The sequence below is a fragment of the Tinamus guttatus genome, unplaced genomic scaffold (assembly GCF_059628265.1).
Source record: "Tinamus guttatus ecotype Peru unplaced genomic scaffold, ASM5962826v1 Tinamus_guttatus_pri_ptg000060l, whole genome shotgun sequence".
NCBI lineage: Eukaryota > Metazoa > Chordata > Aves > Tinamiformes > Tinamidae > Tinamus > Tinamus guttatus.
The window spans coordinates 7,138,250-7,158,728 of NW_028288594.1; the positions used below are offsets into that span (position 1 = coordinate 7,138,250).

A 20,479-nucleotide genomic window follows, 5' to 3' on the forward strand; every position below is an offset into this window, starting at 1 on the left:
TTGAAGAACCAAATGGCAAGGAAGGGAATGACATATACGTGGAGTCTGAGGCATCTCTGCAAGACCTTTGCTTACAGAAACTGGTTTTAAATGAGCCCAGATTAAACCTAACATCTATAACAACTTCAGTAACACTTTTTAATGACTTAAACCAGCTGGAACAGCTGGCAAAATATCTAGCTCCCCTCAGAGAAGCTGAAGTAGTTCAGGGAGCACGTGCGGGTGGCACATGTTAAAAAAGTACAACTTTTGCCATGCTTGCATAACATCAGGAAAAATTATCCAAATCAGGGCAGCTGACAATGCCAATCTGAGAGAAATGAAAGTGTGTGTGAAACATTCACACATTTTCTTAGGCTTAGGACCTCAGATAACTCCTGCACATCTCACTGCCCCAGAAACATTGGAGTTAAGGACTGACTGATCCTCTACCATGCAGCTGTCTCAAAGAGGCTGCTGCCCTTGGCAGATTATCACATGCTAACCATTGCACTCACCTGCACTACTGCTAAAAGAAAAAGATAAGGAAGGCACAGATTAAACAAGTGGTGGGGAATATTAGCACAACTATTGATATTGCTGTGATGAAAAAAAAAATCTGCCCCAGAAAGCAATTTGCACCTTTTAAGGTGGAAATGTTGCTTGCTTATTCCCCATTATACAGTAGCGGATGGCCACTTTCAGTGATCTCTACCACAAATTACCTCCCTTGCACCTTCCGCAGCTTCAGTACTTTACAGCCTAGATATTTAAAAATAAACTACCTCTTTCTTGGTTAGGAACAGCTGGCTAAGAAACCTGCTCCTTAATTAGCAGTATCTCCTCAGGGACATTTACTCAGTAAATTTACTGCTTAGTGGAAGTGCAGCTGGTGATTCAAAATAACAGGCCCTCTCTCTTAAGCGGCCAGTGGCTTTTAACTAAGAAAGTACTTGCACATTTTTGTCCAGAGAAAACGATGAATAAAAGCCCTGAATATGTTTATTGATATGATTGCTCAGCTATTGGGTGTGTTCGGATGACAGTGTTTTATGTAGTAAAAAAGGAAAAAAATGCCAAGGAACCTCCTAACTTTGTGTCATTTCTTAGGGCAATGAAGACAACAAGTTGTCTATTTGAATGTCTTCTACTCAAAAGCTTGAGGTGCTCAGCTCTTACAGATTATATTCAGGCCTGCCTATATAACAACACAGCTTCACCGTGCATTTCTTCAATTTAAAAAACAAAAAAGAGAAGGGGAAAAAAGAAAAAAGGAGAGGAAAAAGGAGTCTATCTAGAAGCCCAAGATTTAATTCACTTTGTAATGCCAGTAGGCACCTGGAGCCAGATTTACAACGTCACATAAACAACAGCAACGGTGGTTAGTTTCCTTACATGACTGGCAGGTGTGTTTAACCTTGGTAGATGTCCTGCATCTACCAGCAGCCAGCTGGCTTAAAACTGGCTGACCAGCAGTTAAAAAGGAATTGGTTTCTTGCTCTAAAACTAGAGAACATTAAAAATGTAAGAGATGACTCAGAAAAACATAGTCATAGAGCTCAATGCAAACAATGGGAGGCAAGTTAACACAGAGGTTATGCTCATGGTCTCAGAGTACATTTCTCTAAATGAAACAAATGGGTACAGGGCTATTCCACGCATGTGGGACAATAATATATGATTAGTCAGTATTATCATTATTGCTCTATTCCGAGATACTTTTTTGTGGAATGGGAACTGGCTGCTATTTTCTTCATAGACTGAAACTGTATGAATTACTTTTTCCCTGGAGGTAACTCAGTGTAAAGATGAAGACAAGAGAAAGGACATCAGATTCATTTAAAACTTCCTGAAATTATATGCCTTTCAATGGTGAATCTGATTCTAGTAATTTTTAACCTCTATCTACTAGATATTAGAAATCTACACATTCTTTGGTATTTTAAAAATTACTCTAAGGCCTTTCATTAAGAAAATCTACCTACACGATACTACTAGATCTGATGTTCAGATCTCTACTCCTGTCTTTAAACACATACTAGATGTAATTAGTCTTCTCTTGGACAGACACTGAATAGGGCCTATGGTTTACTCGTCTTTGAACACGGAAGAAGCTCCTTGTCAGACTTTGATCCTACATTGAAGTTTTCATTTAAGGCTAGTGTAGCAGTCACGCTGGCAGGAAGAGCCTTTATTCTTTTCGCAGTAAATGAAAGGTAACATATCATCCTATGAATTATATTCCACAGATTCACTCTGGCTTTGCAAACTATGCATTATCGCTAACTGTGCAAACAGCTCACAGGGGGAAAAGACTGAGATTCTCTATTGAAAAACACCAAGGAATTCCTGCCAACCTGTCCTCACTGAGGTTCCAGCCATAAGTTTCCACATGGCTATTAATACCTTTCAATCATTCCTGTTTCAGTTTTGGCTGTACCTATTCAAGCAAGGACTTGTTTCATGCTGGCCTAACAAATAACCATTGTGTCTGAGAAAGAGTAATATGGAAGAAGGTGATCTGAGCAGACTAGAAAAAAATGAAATACTTACACCACTTTACCTTCAAATGCATACTTCCACAATTCTTAATTTATTCATAAATATCTTGAAAATCTTTCTATTTTGATCATGGGAAAGAAAAAAAAAAGGATAACATTACCTTTTAATTATTCAATGGAAGAGCCAGCATAATGGATTTGGTAGGAGAAAAATTAGCTTGCTATTAGGAATACAACAAACGAGACAGGTTTGCCTGGACCCAGGCTGGTTCTTGCCAGACTGGTTAACTTGGGCTCTGTGATGTGTGAAAAGCGCCACACTGCTACGGGGGGCACCTGAGCTGGCAGTTCTGCCTGTTCACAGCTCTCTACATCCACAGCACAGATAATTCACAACTTACGAACAAAAGAATCAGCTACCTGCAAACCCCGTGGCCAAAACTCTGAAAAAATGGGTTCTGAAAAGACCCTCACTTCAAAATTGCTAAATAGCATATATACACCTGCAGTTTCCATTTAAAAATAAGAGCTTGTGGCTAGTCTCTTTTGGCTTTCTCCCTGGCTCCTCTGAGCATCTCAAGATACACCAAAAAAAATGACTTTTCATTCCTAAGATGTGAGCTAGGTGCTTAGGTTTTACAGGTGATAAACTCCTCCTCGGAGCAAAAGGAAACCTATGCTTTCTTCCTAGCTGTTTATCTGAAGACATTAGTCTGGGGTTTTCTGCCAGGTACCACTGAGTTCAAAGGCTGCCTGACTGCATGCGGAACACAGATCAGTTATGAACTGCCTTTCCTGCTCCGTGTAATCCAATTACAGTTCCCTTGTTTTTCCCTTGTGGGTGTCCAGAGCATATTTTGGCCCTTCAGTAATCAAAAATGATCTCAGTGAGTGCAAATATTTCCAGAAATTGAGCTAATGAAACAGATCTGTCAGTTCTCTCTTTTTGGAGAGCAGATAAAGAAATCTGCTAGAGTCCTTGGCTGAATGTTGTGGCTGCTACTCCTTTCAAATAAGTCTTGCACAGATAGAGATTTAGAGCACCATATGCTAAAGAAAAAAAAAAAAAAGATGCCAAATCTACCTATTGCCTCCAAGACTGATCAGTGCAGGATTTGAACAGAAAACCCATTTTCTGTATTTCCATTTTCTGTGAGGTATACTTTCAGCAGAGAAACAGCCAAGGGATCAGAAGTGTTTCTAAACACAGAGGTTCTTCTGTTTACATAGAAAAATTGTCTGGGAGATCTCCTGCCCTCCTGACACCCCTAATCAGGATACCATAGACAGGCTCCCCTTTAGTGACATCCAGGTCTGGGGACTTTCCTTTACATTCACCACATTCACCATTCCCCTCCAAATCCTCACTGCCCTCTGCCCCAGCAACTGAGATTTCAGCTATTGCTTGAAATTATACTTAGAAGATATATTTGTACACGGTATTTGAAAGTATCTAAGCAATGTGAAGGAAAACTAGACGAGGAACAATTCTCTCAAGTCACTCCTGGACTGTTGCTTGAGAACTGAACTCCTCAACAAAACTATATTCTACATTTCCCAACAAGACTTAGTTTCTTCTCCCTGATCTGCTAAAACTGACTGGACTGAACGTCAGCACTACGTTCTACTTCACAGTCACATGAATTGTGAGGGCTGTTCAGTGGGTGCTGAAACTCTCGAAACCAGAAGATGTTCTGTTAAGACATTGCTCCAGTAGTATTACATACCAGGGGCTCTTTCTGCTGAAGTTAGTTATGTCCTATGGTACCATCTTGGTGTGAGAGGTGCTCCATAGCCCATTTGTAAAACCCACAAGAACATAAAGCCCTAAGAACTAGTGAAGATTTGAAAATCACTACCAAAACCTCACAATGTTTCAGTAAATGATACTTTCTCTAACAATTTTAGCCTTGCCCCATAAAATCCCAGAGCGTACAGCATGAACATAACTAAAAGATTAATTTCCCCAAAGGGTTTATTAGCTTTCACCTTTCTTTCATCTGAATACCAACAGCTTTGCTTTTACTGAGAAAGTGGTTTGAAATGCAATTGCAAGGCAAAAAAAAGAGAATTTGCTTTCAACAAAGAGGTTGCTTCTGACTTAGAGACAGGAGGAGATTATAGTTGATTACGCATTTATTAAAAAAAGAAAAAAAAAAGCAGCTTCTTATTGCTATTTTCACTTTTTTTTTTCTCTCTCTCAGAGCGCTAATTTACCTCATCACTAAAGAAGCTTTTGTCTTTTTTACCCACTTATTTCAAACAATTTTAAGATTTTATACGACAGAACAGTGGGACTGATCTAGTTCTGGTTCCTATATTCTGAATAACAAATACCTGACAGAAGAATTACTCAAGCTGTTTTTGTTTGTACTTTTATTTTTGACTGTGTTTTTCCCCCATCTTTAATCTTTCTGATGCAATTTTAGCATCTTTCCCAAAGAAATTGATAACAGAGCTCACTGTGATGGCAAGAAGTATTGGACAGAAACAACGTAAAAAAAGGCTCAAATTGTTTAGCTCCTCATGAGATCAGATAATAAACTCTGATAAATTTTCAATCACTCCAGGATAGCACAAGATTCTATCTCTCTTTGATGCTGACTATCTGCTGTTTTTCTAGATTAGGAATCACATAGTGTCCACACAGAAAGCCAGCAACACTAAGAATCAAAGGCTTGCAGAAATATTTTCTAGACAATATACTTCTTCATATTCATATCACATTTGATTATTGTAGGGGAAAGGAAGAGTCAGAAAGGAGAAGCACTAACAGTTTCGGTCTCATAAGGTTTCCCTTCTCCCATCAATCACTCTCTTTAAAGATCAAGGTAAGTAGATTATAATGTTGAGTTACTGATTATTTTGTAAAATCACACAAATTACCAAAAATGTACAGTCAAAAAGTTTTGCTAGAAAAAAAATATATTTCTATTTTCTTGACAGTGGCTTCCCATGGTGTGAATTACTTATCGCGTGGACTGACATGCAAAAACAGGCTCGAGCTGTTTACCCATTTTCTGTAGCTTAGTAGTGAGCTGTATAATTTGAAACTTCTAATACACTGATACTAAAAATGTGCTGCCAATGATTACAATACTGCTATTCCCTGAGATATGGGATCACTGGGGTTTTGGGCTTGTTCCTTAGGCGAGTCCCAGCTTCCCAGCAGAGCTGGTCTCCAGACAGCGCTGGGGCTGTCCCTTGGGAAGTCCCCTCTGATGGCAAAGTAGCACCTCACTGGATTGCTTCATGCAGACTTCTCAGAGGACCGGCTTTGCACTGCAGCACCAACATCAGGGGCACCTCCGCAGGAACGGCCCGCTGCACCGTAGCTCTGTCTGTAGGTACAGCATAATCCAATGACCTGATCATCCCTCAAGGGGAAAAGATCACACAAAGCGAGTCACCTAACGCTACTCTGTGATGTGTTCATTCTTCATGCTAATTAATGGCATCAAACTAAATTTTTCAACATTTGATTAATGTACCAGTGTTACAAGATGCAGGTGTTTCAGGAAATGTATTCCTTGAAAAATTGTTAGAAAAAGTTATCTTTTAAATTACTCTAGTTATACAAAGCTGATAAGGCCAAGGACATGAAGCAATGTATTAAAAAAAATACATGGACACAAGATATAAAATGAGGGAAGAGAGGACAATGCTAGGTTATTATGGATAATTTTGAAACACACCTGCATGATTTAGAAACCTATTTAGTAACTAATGGCACAAAGAATCCCTAAGTCATCTTTAAAAACAGAAGCTTTTGCAAACTCAGCCATAGGCTGTCAGGACAAGAGCCAACTGACAAGAATTCACAACAACCTCGTGCTACAGACTAGTCTTTTGGGTGGGAGGTGTTTCTAGAAACATCTGCCACTATGCACTATAGAACATGCAGTATGGGAGGAGAAGGCCATCTCTATAGATGCAGAATGGTAACTTCTTTGGGGCGCACACTGGCACCCACATCTCTTGCAACTTCCCATCTTCATGGAGCACATGGATTCCAAGTGCCCAGCACTAGGAGGGCACTGTGTGGGCAGCAACTTGATGAATGGATAAAGCCATGAGTTGGTTTGAGGACATTTTAATTCTGTTCTCAGATCTGACATGGATCTGTTTGGTAACACTAAATTAATCATTTTACCATAATTCCAGTGTCTCAGACAGTACCATCCTGTAGCATCTAATGACATGACCCCTTTACAGACTGCATGCATGCAAATGCTTTAGGGTTAAGCATGGTTATTTATTAATTTTACTGAAACCAATCAATTTTGAAAGGAATATTTCATGCTTCTCTGGATTAGACCATAGCTGCCTAATCATGTTCATCTCCATATAAACCCCTTTCAATATAGTTTAAATATGAAAAAGCCTTTCAAACAACTTTACTTCTTTCATATTAAATATTTAATATGGAAAGTCCGAATTACCAAAAGCATTCTTTTCATTATCACTTTTATTAAATAAGAATTTGCCTAGTTATTTTGTGCATAATGTAAAGGGGGAATAACATGATTAGCAAGTAGTTCCTTGAAAATACTTATGAAACTTGGGTTGGGGCATGAAATATTAAAATGTACATATATGGTTCCAATATTATTTCTTAATGAGTGCAAGGAGTCATGATGAAGAATATTATTACTTAAATCTCAGGTGAGAATGTCCATGCCCATTTTACTAGGACCCTAACCTTTATTTAATGAATCAGTCATCCAGCAGGTAGTAGTCTAGGTTCTACCATACACTGTCAGTCTCAGCAAATATCCTTGAAAAAGATCTAGTAACAGAGACAGAATCACGTTCAGTTTTAATACTACAAAGGACATTATTTTCATAGTCCAGTAATTTTATGGCAAGCATAAACCTCTTGGAGGAAGGAATAGTAACATATCTGAACATTATTTTCATTGGAATAACTTCAATTCCAACAAGATTTAAAATAAGAGGACATGAGATTTAAAAATGATTAAATAAGGAATAAAAGGCAGAGGATATACATAACTAAAATGACTGTCTTTAAAGAAAAGCGTCCGCTGAGCAACTCTGGAAGGGACATCCAGGTGTTAACCAAGGTCAGTTAGTTACCTTAACAATTATTTTCATACAGCACTACATTTTATAGTCCAGGATTTTGGAGCTTGATATCTCACCAACCCTTTAAATTAACGTTAGCTTCATTTTACAAATGGGTAAACAGAAGTACAGGGATGAGAACAGCATCATAGCACCACTGCAATTTGCCTCTTGATTCTGAGTGTGCTGAGAGCTGCTCCACCTAATTTCCCAAAGGTCTCTAATTCCAAATGAGCCAAACAGTAGCTCTACAGATGATGCAGCTGTGAAAATGTTTGACTCATCTTAAAATACATGTTCCAGTTGAGGTGTTATGAGAGCTCCCCAGCATCCTGATCCTGACCCCTTCCCGAACCACTATTAAAGTTTCCCCTTCAAGAACTGGGACCTCCCAAGCTGTAAAGCTTGCTGATGGTTGTATTTCATCAATAAAAGACAATCGACTCATGTTTACAAGGTCATTGTACATGACTGGCAGCAGTAAAGGTGATTTAAATGGATATTACATTTTCATTAATTTTAAGGCTATCTTCCTATTCCTGAGTCATGTACAGAGATCTCAGCATGACTAAGCAACAGACTCCAAGGTTTTGCCTCCAGAGTTACTAACCTTTCGGACCTGTTGAGCTCAATACTTGTGTTTCGTATGACAAAATCATATACATCACCTGCCTCAGGGAGCAACGTGGAGATGGAGCTCTTGGACCGGCCAGAACGAGAGGAGAAATGGCAGGTTCCTCCGGACCTACACTCCTCCCTGACAAATGGAGTTTGCAGAGGGGCCGTGGAGCCAGACGTGCCTTAACTGCATCTGCTGCAGTCAGGGCCTTGGATGTTAGTCCCATGCCAGCCCAAAAACTGGCAAAAAAATGCCACAACCAGAAGATAAACTGCTGGAGAGCCCATTCAGAGAATGAAAGGTTTTTTCTTTAGTTTGCTACCTGATGGTACTTGGGACCTTAGCTACCTTGGAATTTGCAGTGCTTCAGAGTGGTCTTGGTCAATCTGTCAAATACACATACTTATCTACACAGCATTAACTTCCTATTATTCTGTCATGGATGACAGTGACTCACCCACATGCTTATCATCACTTCCAGGGCTCCAATCTTGAATAACTCAAACATCATCATTTGTCTACACTAATGTTTATCTAGAGTAAGATTTCTGAAAGAATTCAGAAATGAAGTCTTATTGAAAAACATAGAATCCATTTCCCTAAGATCTCAGCACGACTTCAGAAAACCCATCCCATTTACCTTTAAATAGCAAAAAGATTTACGCCTTATGTTTTGGCCAATGACAGTAGAATGCCTGAACTTTTGTGGCCCTAATATTCAGTAGTACTGTCCACATACCTGTGAAAGAACACTATGAAAATCAATACACATGCCAAGAGAGGATGCAAAAGATAAACCTGTAATATATCCCTGCACCAAATGTTCTTGTACTTTCATGGAATTTCTCATTTCCATATCCTGGAGATCTAATGGATTTCAGAGTGGAATAAGTAGCCAGGAATAGCTATTGTACAGTCTTGCCAAATGAAAGTGAAGGAACATTTTAAGCCTGAACATGGTTATTCAAAGACTGAATGAGCAAGTGTAGCGCTGAATGCCAATAAAGGGTTATAAACAAGAGTGATGTCCATTTGCATGAACCAAATACCATGAAGCTAATAAAGTTGCAGATAAAGAATCAAACTGAAATTAGTGCTGAACTCTACCACAAAACAAACAAACAAAAAAGCCGCAAAACAGAGTCACACTACTCTCTCTTTGGTAGCAAATCAAGAGCACTTACCATTCTTGGAGAGAATCACAGCCAAATATTCATGAAAGTAGGTGTTGACATACAGCAGAAGACTTGGAGTATGTGCTGTGAGGAAGCTGAATGCAATGTTTTCCTTGGACATGACAGCATCCGCATAAATGGCAGAACTTGAAGTACTTGCATTTTTTGTGACAGGATAAGGTTCTTGGAAAAGATAAGTAACAGAAGTGCCAGCTTCAAATAATGCAGAAACCTCTGAAAGCATATACAAACCAAGGGGAAAAAAATCAGATACTGCATTTTCCAATCTTTTAGGCAGTCAGGGACATGAGCTGATTGCCTCAGAGGTGCATACCTCAGCAGCACGCTGCAGAACGTCCCAAAGCCACCTGGCATCCCTGTTTCTTATTTTGGACAAGCGGATTGTCCTTCCTTACAGTAGATTTGTCTGACACAGAAGTATGGTGTATGGATAAGGTCTCTATTTCAGCCTTTTCCAATAGTTGATACGTATGGTTGTATTCTCTATCTTACCTGCCACACTAAAGACAGCAATATATTTGTTCTTTCCCATTTTCTCTTTAAAGAAAGCTGTTATTAAAGCAATGTAGACCAAAAGGCAGCTACTGCGGGAGAAATGTCGCTCCAAAGAGAGAGAAGCTTCTATCTGCACGTGCTGGCATCCCAACAGCTCACACTTGTGTTTCCAATAAGCACACAATAAAGTTTGGCCACAGAATACATACGGGTGACAAGAGCAGTTTTACTTGTATGAGGCACAGTAAAGTCATCATGCTGATGTCTTCTGCTATAAGCTGATTGCAAGTATTGTCTCCATAAAGCAGCTCCATCCATACAGCAGCAAGGCCACCTCCTAACACAATGCTATGCAGGTGTTCAACATGCCTCTTGTGACATTGGTGCCAAATCCTCAGCTCATGTAAGTGGGCATAGTTCCATGGACTGAAGTACAACTAGGCCGATTTACACCAGCAGATGATGCGGCCCATGTAACAAACCTGGAGAATTTGCAAAGTGAGGTGCAGCTGTTGAAATTAAAATGCTCACATTGCACTTAATTGCTATTCAGCACAGTTTCTGCAGTTTCTTCCTCTCTTGTTATCTAAGCTGGATGCTCTTTATTCGTCCTGCTCCTTGCTGTGGTCTAATGCATATATCTCCTAAGAGTCAGCAAATAGGTTCAGTAAGAACATGCTCATCAGTCCAAACTGTTCAAATCAATTTTCTCCTGAATGATGCATGCTTACTTTTAACATCTCTTAGGGTGGCCAAGTTCAGCATTGTTGCAGGGATGGCAACAAGCATAAAAATGCTATCCGTCTTTGTCACCAACTGTTCCCACAACTAAGCTCTCAAAAATTTATTAAGGTGGAGTAGGCTAGATCAGATTTAAAAGCAAGCACACCAAATATTCAGCCATGAGCAGACAACCTTGATGGGAATTTTTAGCCCCAACAGATAATGCTTAGGCCAAGTTACATGTAACTGAATACAGAAATCACACTGGGATATAGTTGGTACTATTAATAATTTCTAAGGTTATCACTGAAGTCAATAAGATGAAAGATTACAGCTCACTTTAGGCAAATCCTTAATGCAGTTCAAGGGAAATCTGGTGTCAGAACATATTCTTATAACGGCGGGGACAACACCAAGCTGACATGAGTGAAACCAGTAAGGATTTAGAATGAAAGGATGCTCCTACCTTCTTTGCAGAAAGCTCCTTCATAGGCTGAGTTGGTACAGTCACAGGAATAACCATTATATTTCTCCACACATTTTCCTCCATTATGGCACAGGTTACCGTAACTGCTGCAGTGTCCTGGACATCCAGGCTTAACACCAGAAGTCATTTTAGCTCTCTCTTCAAGGTCAAGTTTTTGCCCATTTAAATGTAGAGATCGGATGCATCCCAAAAAACCCTTTTGTCTGGAAGCTGTTCCTCCTGAGAAAGAGCGAGCAAAGGACATGCATTCACTGATGACTCTGTAAAGTAATCAAATCCTGAAGGACAATCTAGAGGTACAAATAGGAAGCCATGGAGTTTAAAAAATATTATCTATCAATGCATACTGTGGCAAAAAATAACAGATGGTCAGCCCTGGAAACTAAAGGTCTCTATTTATCATTATGAAAGGAATAAAAAAGGTATGTGACAATTTCTTCTTACCATTCTTCTCTTTTCAGCCTTATCTACTGCCTTATCTGGCATTTAGACTGCAGATTCATTTGGAAACAGATCAGTTTCTTTATCATAAGTCTACATATCACCTAATACGTGAGAAACCTAAACCTAAAATGTTTTTTTTCTATTTGCTGCCATAGTACACAATATAAACAACACTCTAATCCTAACAACAGGTGAGTTACCCATGCCAATTAGTCCATACAAATATGCATTATGTTCAGCATCAGGCCTGCGGGCTAAGGGGAAATGACTTTGGAAGCAGAATTTATGCAGGACTGACCAACATGATGTTGCATGTGAATGTCTATGGTAAAGCACAAAATGTGAGTTTGGGTCACAATTGTGTCATTTATTTCAACTATTAAACATAATTGCATTCCTTTGTGAAGATCAGAGCCGTATGGATCTAGGCAAGAAGGCAGTTCTACAGGCTATTATTATCTGCCCAACAAAATTGCTAACAGTGATGACTCCTTTCCCTTAGGAGCTGGTCTCTGAAAACAATAATAAATAATGAAGACGATAAGACCATTATGATTATTTTCCTCTTCTAACATTTGACAAGTATACAGCTTATTGGAGACCATCTACCTAATCCTAGATCCACATAGTATTTACTCATCAAATCTGTTCATTATTTCAGCATTTTAACAGTTTTCCTTCAACTGGCTAGAACTTCCTCCAGAGTCAGTGATGCTGCATTGGCCTATTTTTGTGCAGAGCTTGGTGAAGTTGATACTATATGGCTTATAAGTTTGAGCTTGTTCTTTCTACTGCAATTGCTTAAAATTAATATAAGAAATATATTCAGGTGTGGTATATCCCTGCTGTGACTGAGGATTATAAAGCAACATAAATCATTTAGATACACAAGAGTCACTGAAAAAAAATGCAGAAATGGGTTGCTAATTTTTAGGCTGCTTTAAAATTCCAGCTCTTCTCATTTTGAGCAATCCCCAAACTACCGACAATGAAAAATTCATTTTTCCCTTTCTTTTTACACACACAGAGAAAGCTATCTCAGAAGCCTGATGCATAGCTAGTATGTCCCCATGTCGGCCTTAAGCAGACTTTCTGTCTTTATTCTAAATAATTTTAAGCATAGTCATAGAAAGACTCCTGGTACTACCTAGATAAATACATATGCATCTTGTAAGTCAATTACACATTAAATACACCAGCTAATCATACAAACAGTGTTTAACCTACACTTTTGTCTCTTACTGACTATGCATAACTGAAAAGACCATTTCCTTAATGGAGAGGAACTGTAATTGAATACAGGCAGGCAGGATGGCTCTTAACACATTATTAAGTTGCATAGTGATGGAATAAAACAAGAACTGCAAATCTGAATCTTTCAGACTGTGTTGCTATGGATGACAGGGAGATGTAAGGAGAGGGATTGGATGGGACCACTTCCATTTTGACTTCCTTCGCTTTGCTCTTATCATCAGGTGGATCCAATAGGAAAGAACTTGTTTTCTATGGTCTATTTTGTACAACATCTATAAGTCCATCCCCACAGCAGTGGAATCCTGGAAACATCCTGCAGTGCTGCTCTCTAACGTGCACCATGCGGTGTGCTGGCAGGCCTGGTCAGAGCAGATGCTGAGGTTCTGCTTCCCCAAGTGGAACATCCCCTGAGGACACGAGTGCCAGGCAGATGCCATGTCACGAAGTGCAGAAGTAGCCAACACCACTGAATCAAATATACAACAGGGCAATGAAAAGTGGCAGGACAGACCTGAATAGAGCACAGGCAATAAAGAAAGAAATGACCCCTTAATTCTAGTATCTCTTGTGATTACTATGAGTAGCATAAGCACATGGACAAATCCTGAGCTTTACCAGTTCCTTTTTATAGCATATTGATACATAAAAGAGGCTTCAAGGTAAACAGAAATCACCACCTGAATTCATCTCCCCAGGCGATGTCAAACCAGTGTGAACTCCCCTACCTGCAATGTGAATACTGGTTCCAGAACAGAAGTGTTGTAGGTGCATTAGTGTGCAAATAACTAGTTATGGCTGCTTTATGCTTCTCAAGGCTTGCGAGTGATCAAGGGAAGCTTTCTAACAGATAGCACTGTGCTTCCAAGTAACATAATATCATTTTACGTGTGTGATCTACTGTGTATAATCCCCCCAAAAGGAATCAAGACAAACTGACTCTCATATTGTGCGTATACGTTGACATCTCTCAGGCTACAGGAAAAAGATTATGGTTTTAAAGCTACATTGAACCTCCATTCAATCATCATCACAATGCAATGTGAAATTAATACAGTTCCTTCATCCTGAAGGATCAATAAAACCTTCCAGAATATAAATAAACTAAATTAAGTGTTGTCATTGAGCCTTATTTATGATGTTTACAAAATATTTGAATTGATTCTGGAGAAGGATCAACAACAACAAAAAACAGTTAGATCTTTATGACTAGCATGACTTCCACCATGGAAACAAAGTTCCATGTTTAAATGGAATGAAACAAGGAGATTAAATTAAAAGATATTAGGAACATTTTTAAAACAACAAATCTTGTCAGTTATTTAGGTCATTAAGAGTATATACGCTAATTGCAGCAACCTTTTAATCATCGTTAGTGCACATAGCGTTGCAACTGTAGAAACAAATACATCATGCACTACGGAGGGGAGAAATACTATTACGGTCTGCTGTTTCTTTCTCCCTAACACTGTTAAAATGTTGTTAACACACTTGAGTTTCTTTTTTCAGATAGGATAACATTTACTCCACATGGTTTAGGTTTAGATTTAAATCAGTTCCGTCATATTAGAGTCTGGAATGAGACCTTCAGTGCAAACAAATTAGGCCACAACGGCCTATGGCCAGACTTCTGCCATCTTTCTCTGCAGCACCTGAGACAAACAGCACCAGAATGAGGAGGCCATTCAGGTTTCCATCCTGTCTAGCTACTCTTGGAAACACTGAAGGAAATCTAGAAACAATGGAAAATTAGGGCCTTCAATATGTATTTCTGAAGAGGCTAACGGTTTAAAAAGGAGAGAGGTAAAAGCATATTCTTAGGAGCACCCTGGCATTAGCATCCATGTCCATTGATGAAGCTCTATCACTTCATCAATGTTTAAGAAAGCTTAAGAAATGCAAGCAGATTCATTGCTTCCATTCAAAGACTAGAAATTACTGCATACATAATTTACCAAGATCTCAAATAAACACCTCAAAATCTTCTTTAATTCTTTCTTAATTAAAGGGTCTGGATATATAGGTAAACTTTATTAAAGTATTGTATTGACAGACTGAAACTTGCTATGAAATTTCAGCTAAGAGAATACATTTTAAGGAAAGAATCAGTAATTAGCTATTCATGGCTGTGAATAATAAGCAGTTACAATCTGGAAGAAGGAATTACTCAGAAAGGAGTGTTCAGGTATAGAATAAGCAAAAGACCATCTGTAGTCACTCATTCTATTATCAAGGACAAGTCGGTACCAGTCTATGTTTCATTTGTATTGGAGATAGCAAAATAAACTATACAGTTTTTTTTTGTTTGTTTGTTTTTAACAGATCAGTTAAAATAGCTGTATTTTTTTGCTTTGACTCTGTTCATAGTCCTCTTGCACATACACTCTAGGGCCCTATGAAGGCTTTGACAGGAACAACTGAAGGAACAGGTCTTTAGTACATTTTGCAATCAGAAGGCTTTGCCCCAGAAACTTGCAGGAAGAACTAGTGCCTTTTACATTGCATCTGAACGAGAGATCACATCTACTACAGCAAATGAAACAACTGAACAAGAGGAAATAGCTGAACAGAATTCTTTGGTACTAAATATATTTGAAGCCTAAAGCCTAAAAATATTATCTAATATACAAAACATAATTAATGCTTTGAGTGCAGAGGCAGTAGTATAGGATTTCTTTACATTGCCTATACTGGGATGGAAGAGGAGGAGACAGAAGAGGTTACCATATCTAAACTCAACAGTAAAACCACCCTATTATCAAGTTTGGACATACAAGTATTGCAGGTATCCACAGAAACCCTTAAATGCTCCATACCTACAAATAACTGGCTGTTGAGCTGCAGACGGAAGTGGCCTTCTGCAGGTGCCTCCAAGACCTTCTTAGGGAGGCTGTCCACTTGCAGAGAGGTTTGCTTGAGGTTCCTCTCTGCTCGGACGTAGTGCCACTGATTGTCATTCAGTGGTGTGGGTGACTGCACTGTGGCTTCCACGGGGCCGTTTCCAACATCTACAGAAAAGGTGATCTCCTTGGGGGCTGGAATAGATACATAGGTGTAAAGAGAAAATGAAGGTCTGAATTAAATAGTGGTTTTGACATCAAGAAATCTTACATAAATACAGGGTCCATTAACTTTTATGCCAGCAAACAGTACAGCATCATTTACCTCCCATCTCCTACACAGCAGCTTTTATGCAAATCTAAGCCTGCGGCCTCGCTGAGCTCTGCTGTGATTATGGTTGGATGTGGATACCCATCTTTTTTTCTCCAACAATTACAGTGTCCTAGAAATGGGTGTTTATTCTCTTTTGGAAGTAAAAGTGCCAAATAATGTATGAAAGTCACACAGTGGTGGCAAAAGCACTTGGATAAATAACGCTAAGATGGTGGAAAGAACGAAGGAGCTCGAAAGACAAAATCTTTCAAAATGCAAATACTTGGCAACCACAGAACTTGGCTGTTTGAAGTAGCAGAGAAAACTGCAAGCATTTATTTGCCTGACCCAGGAAGCCAAAAAAAACAAATAAACAAAAAAACAGATATGAAAGACTAGGAGAAAGACTAGTTCACTGATAAGCATATGTCACACATGCCTACAGTTAGCAAGTCTACATTCTATGCTATAATCAGAAAGCAACAATCATATAGTGCATCTTGCTCTGCTGAAAGTCTAGAAGGGCCTATAACTCTTTTAACATTCTGTTCCCTGATTTTTTTTTTTCTTGCGAAAATGCTGAATACAACCAGAAAGACCAAAGATCAGGTCCCACATGCCACACGCCAACCAGAAGGTAGTGGCTAGAAAATTCATTTAAAAAATGGTCTTTCAAGCCCAATAAATTGGTCAGGCCTGGTTTCAGAAGCTGCTTCTGAGATAGTTAAGGCAGGAAAGGCTATGCGGCTGGACAAAGATCTGTGCCGAGCCCCTGCATCTGCTGAAAGGCCATTTTCTTTCCAAGCAGCTAAACTGCAGAGCTTCCTTCACACAAGCCTTTTAGACTGCAAATTCCATCTGGCATCAAGAAACAGAAAAGCCTAAAGTTTAAAAGAAAAGACTTTCCTCAAACTTTTAAATAACTCGTTTCTGCATGTGTGTTTACTGGAGATATGAAAACATTCACTAAAGAGGCTTCTTAAGTGGCTTGTAGTGTGGGTCATATTTGACATCAAACTACTATTTTTATTTCTATAGCCCTGAAAATGAAAAACAGTACACCGAAGTACGACCAAATAGGACTTTGATGTGCAATTAACAGTAAATCATACCTCATTACCTTGTGATAATGCACCATGACATTTACCATTGGTTTAATGAATTGAAGGGCCTTGAGGCCCTATTTTATTAAATTTTACGTTGGGGTTATTATAGGCATATTATAAAAATGCATAGCACTCAGTTTGCTTTTCCTAAGCTTGACAGAATTTGGAATACAGGAGTCATATTTCATCTCCAAGTGACAATACCATTTTGTCACTTATAAATATTTGAAGTCATCAGAGCAGGGGTGAGGCTAAATCTTCCAAGTTCCTCACTCCTCTCTTTTAGACACTGAATTGTAATTACACTGCAGTAACTAATTCAATTTTAAAGTATTCAAGGCCCGTTACAACTGACTCGCCTTTCATCAGCCTCCTAGCCTTCACTAAGTCTCCCTTCATAGTTGTACCAACAATACCAAATTCCTCTAAAGCACTGGATTTCTCAGAGATGGAATAAAAAAAGGTATCAACTCAATTAAAATGACTATCTACAGGCACACCTGCTCTTTCTTGAAAAAGAAAAAATGGTGAAAAATTGAAAGATGCGAAAGAAAATAAAGTCATCGCTTTATTCGAGAGAGACAAACTGAGTCACAGCAAAATTAAGTGTAATGAACAAGGCTATACAGGAAAACTCTAAGAAGAAAAGAAGTCGACCCTAAAACATTTGTGTCCAGTCCAGTGAGTCTCCAATTTATTGTCTCTACAGGAGAGAAGAAAAAGCATCCTATCACCACTATCCTATGCCTGTCACATTTGGGCATATGAAAAACACACTCAGTGGGAAAACTTACAGCTTATTTCAACCCGTATGAAGTCTTTAATTCCCAGATTTTCCAAGAAGACACCAGCCAGGGCAGTGGTTTTGAAGAAGAAGGAGATGTCCGCGCTGACCTCGGCGTGGAAGGTGGGGAAATGCAGGTAGGAGGCCTCAGTGTTGAAGGAGGCGGCGTTCCAGAACTGCCCTGCAAATGACAACCCCCTTCTCTATAGTTAATGGGCACAGGAGAGCAGCTGTGAGCTGCCCTGGGAAAGGGTCCTTTTAGAAACAACAACAACCCACAACTTAAAAAATAAAATAAAAAAATAAATAAAAAAGGAGAGGGGACATTCTGTACCTATGGAAATTGAGAGGAACTGGTACTCACTGTCTCCATAGCAACGCAAAGGGCCCATTTTCCAAGCAGCCTCTGAATTTGATCTGTTTGTGTCAGTGATCACTATCTGAGTTACAGGCAAATGGTCTTTGAAAGCAAGGAGGCCAGTGTCATTTGTCCTAGATTATAATAAACAAACAAAAAAGAAGACAGATAAACCACAGACAAAATCCTCAGCTTTCCTCATGCAGGTAGCAGTTGAAAGACAGGCTGTCAAAGATGAAAGGTCTTTACAAGATTACCTAGAAGACTTATGACTAGTTCCTATTGCTTCAGATACATACAAGCACACATGTCTACATGTGATCTATGCTCGTGCATAACACTAGACCCTTGAGTACACTGCATGTTGATACATGATGCTGTCTGGCATGGCCTATAGCTGTGCTTTAGCTATGCAGAATGACGGCAAAGCAGAGCATCTCTCTGACAAGCATTACTGGAAAATATGCTCTGTCTTACAGTAATGAGATTTCCTCAGCAGGATGAATTTGATGTGGATCTGGGATAAGCCCAAGTCTGCCTTCTGTTAAGCTAGCCAGTGACAGGCAGGGCATTTACGCTGGCTTTGAGTTTTATCTCAGCAGCAGAAGGACACACCATACTTGATCCCGCATACCATGAGCATGGAGCAGCGGACTGTACTGGATCCAGGTCCGGGAAGGTTAGTGAACAACTGCCTTTGCACGGTCAGTTTGCATTGAAGCAGCTCTTCGCAACACATGCCTGCAAGATTTTTGGTCAAGCAAATGAAATACTACAGCCTGATTTACTGTACTGTTGACCTACAATCTCTGTATCATCTGGAATTATTCTGGGACTAGCTTTCACATGGTTTCACATGGTTTCTAGATTATCATTATTTCTTTTTTACTCTGAGCCACAAGTCTACTGGGACTGCTGGGGCATCTGGCATCGCAGGCAGAACCCCAGGCTACCTATAGACTTCTCATCATTTTACCTGTTTTCCAAAAACCTGTTTTCCAATGTCCTCTCATTACAGTTCCAGCTGCAGAAAGGGACACACGAGTTCCTCAAAGAAACAATATAAATGATACAGCTATGCCATTCCAACACACAACATCGTATGCTTGCTTAGCTGAATAAGTCTTCTACTCCGATTAATAACTTAACAGAATTAGGAGTATTCTGATATTATTGATGTAACCCGCATTCATTTAATTTATTTTTCATCACTTCTAAATACAAGTAGCACAGTTAAGCATTGAGAAAATCCATGGGGCAAAGGAGATGTTCCCTTTTCAATCCTAATGTTTTGTTCTTGCTTCAGCATTTGTCTGACACAGAAAATGAAAGATAATGTGCTGAAAGATGAAATTCTCAGACCCCAGGCAGAGCGATGACACTTTTACTTCTGAGTCTGTATTGAAGTTTTCACTCTGCCTGGAGTCTGGGAATTTTGGGGAAAAGGTACATGGTTCCCAAATCTCTTCATGGAGTCTCTCGACAGGGTACTTATATAACCTGTTGTATCAACTTTTGAAAGTTAATATAAATGCTCTCAACAGATTGTAAAGTTACCACCAAAGATATCTATAAGAAATGAAATAGCAACATTTTTAAGAAATCTACTGCACAGCTCTGAAAGCTGCATTGATTCTTAGATATTTTGCAAAGTTCTTTTATATCAAACTTTATGACTCTGAGTTTTTACTAGTTATATGCCAATGTCATGGAGAACTTTAGTAGCATAACTCAACTGTGAGAAAGAAAGATATTCTAGAACTAATGAAAATCATCACCTTTATGTCAATGCCTTGAAAACTCAATCAATTTCCTGTTGGACCTCAAACAGCACATTAAAGATATTTTATTCTCTCACACATGGAAAGAGAATAAGTATGTACATTTACGTATTCTCACACAGACACTTTGAACTAAAGCCTACTAAAAACATTCTGCCCTCCAGAGAAAGTGTTAATGATGGGGAACAACTTACATATTTTTACAGTTTAGCATTAGTATCATGGTGGGAAAGTAAGATTTTTTTTGTGTGAAAAATCAGCACCTACGATGTTTCAGCTAAGAAAAGCCAAAAGAAAAAGAAGAAAAAAAAAGAAAAAAAAAAGAAAAAAAAAGAAAAAAAAAGAAAAAAAAGCCCAACAACAACAAAAAAGAGATCTGGAGACACCACGCTGTGCCTCGTGGGAGATAAAGCTCGAGTGGTTTGCTTTTCTGGTCTTAAGCCAAACAATATCAGACTCCATTTCTTACCAAGCACCAGGATTTCTCTCTTGTTTCTGTGCTGCATCATGGCAGCAC

General features: G+C 39.1%; 1 protein-coding gene across 1 annotated transcript in view; it reads right to left on the reverse strand.

The window, feature by feature from the left end:
- CNTNAP5 (contactin associated protein family member 5) overlaps positions 1 to 20,479 on the reverse strand; it is a 248,404-nt gene that overhangs the window by 18,172 nt on the left and 209,753 nt on the right. The window contains exons 15-19 of the mRNA XM_088519572.1: positions 18,188 to 18,315; positions 17,834 to 18,004; positions 15,597 to 15,815; positions 11,065 to 11,304; positions 9,369 to 9,593 (exon numbers count right to left, since the gene is read on the reverse strand). Coding sequence (XP_088375698.1) covers positions 9,369 to 9,593; positions 11,065 to 11,304; positions 15,597 to 15,815; positions 17,834 to 18,004; positions 18,188 to 18,315 — 983 coding nt within the window. The remainder of the gene's footprint in view (positions 1 to 9,368; positions 9,594 to 11,064; positions 11,305 to 15,596; positions 15,816 to 17,833; positions 18,005 to 18,187; positions 18,316 to 20,479) is intronic.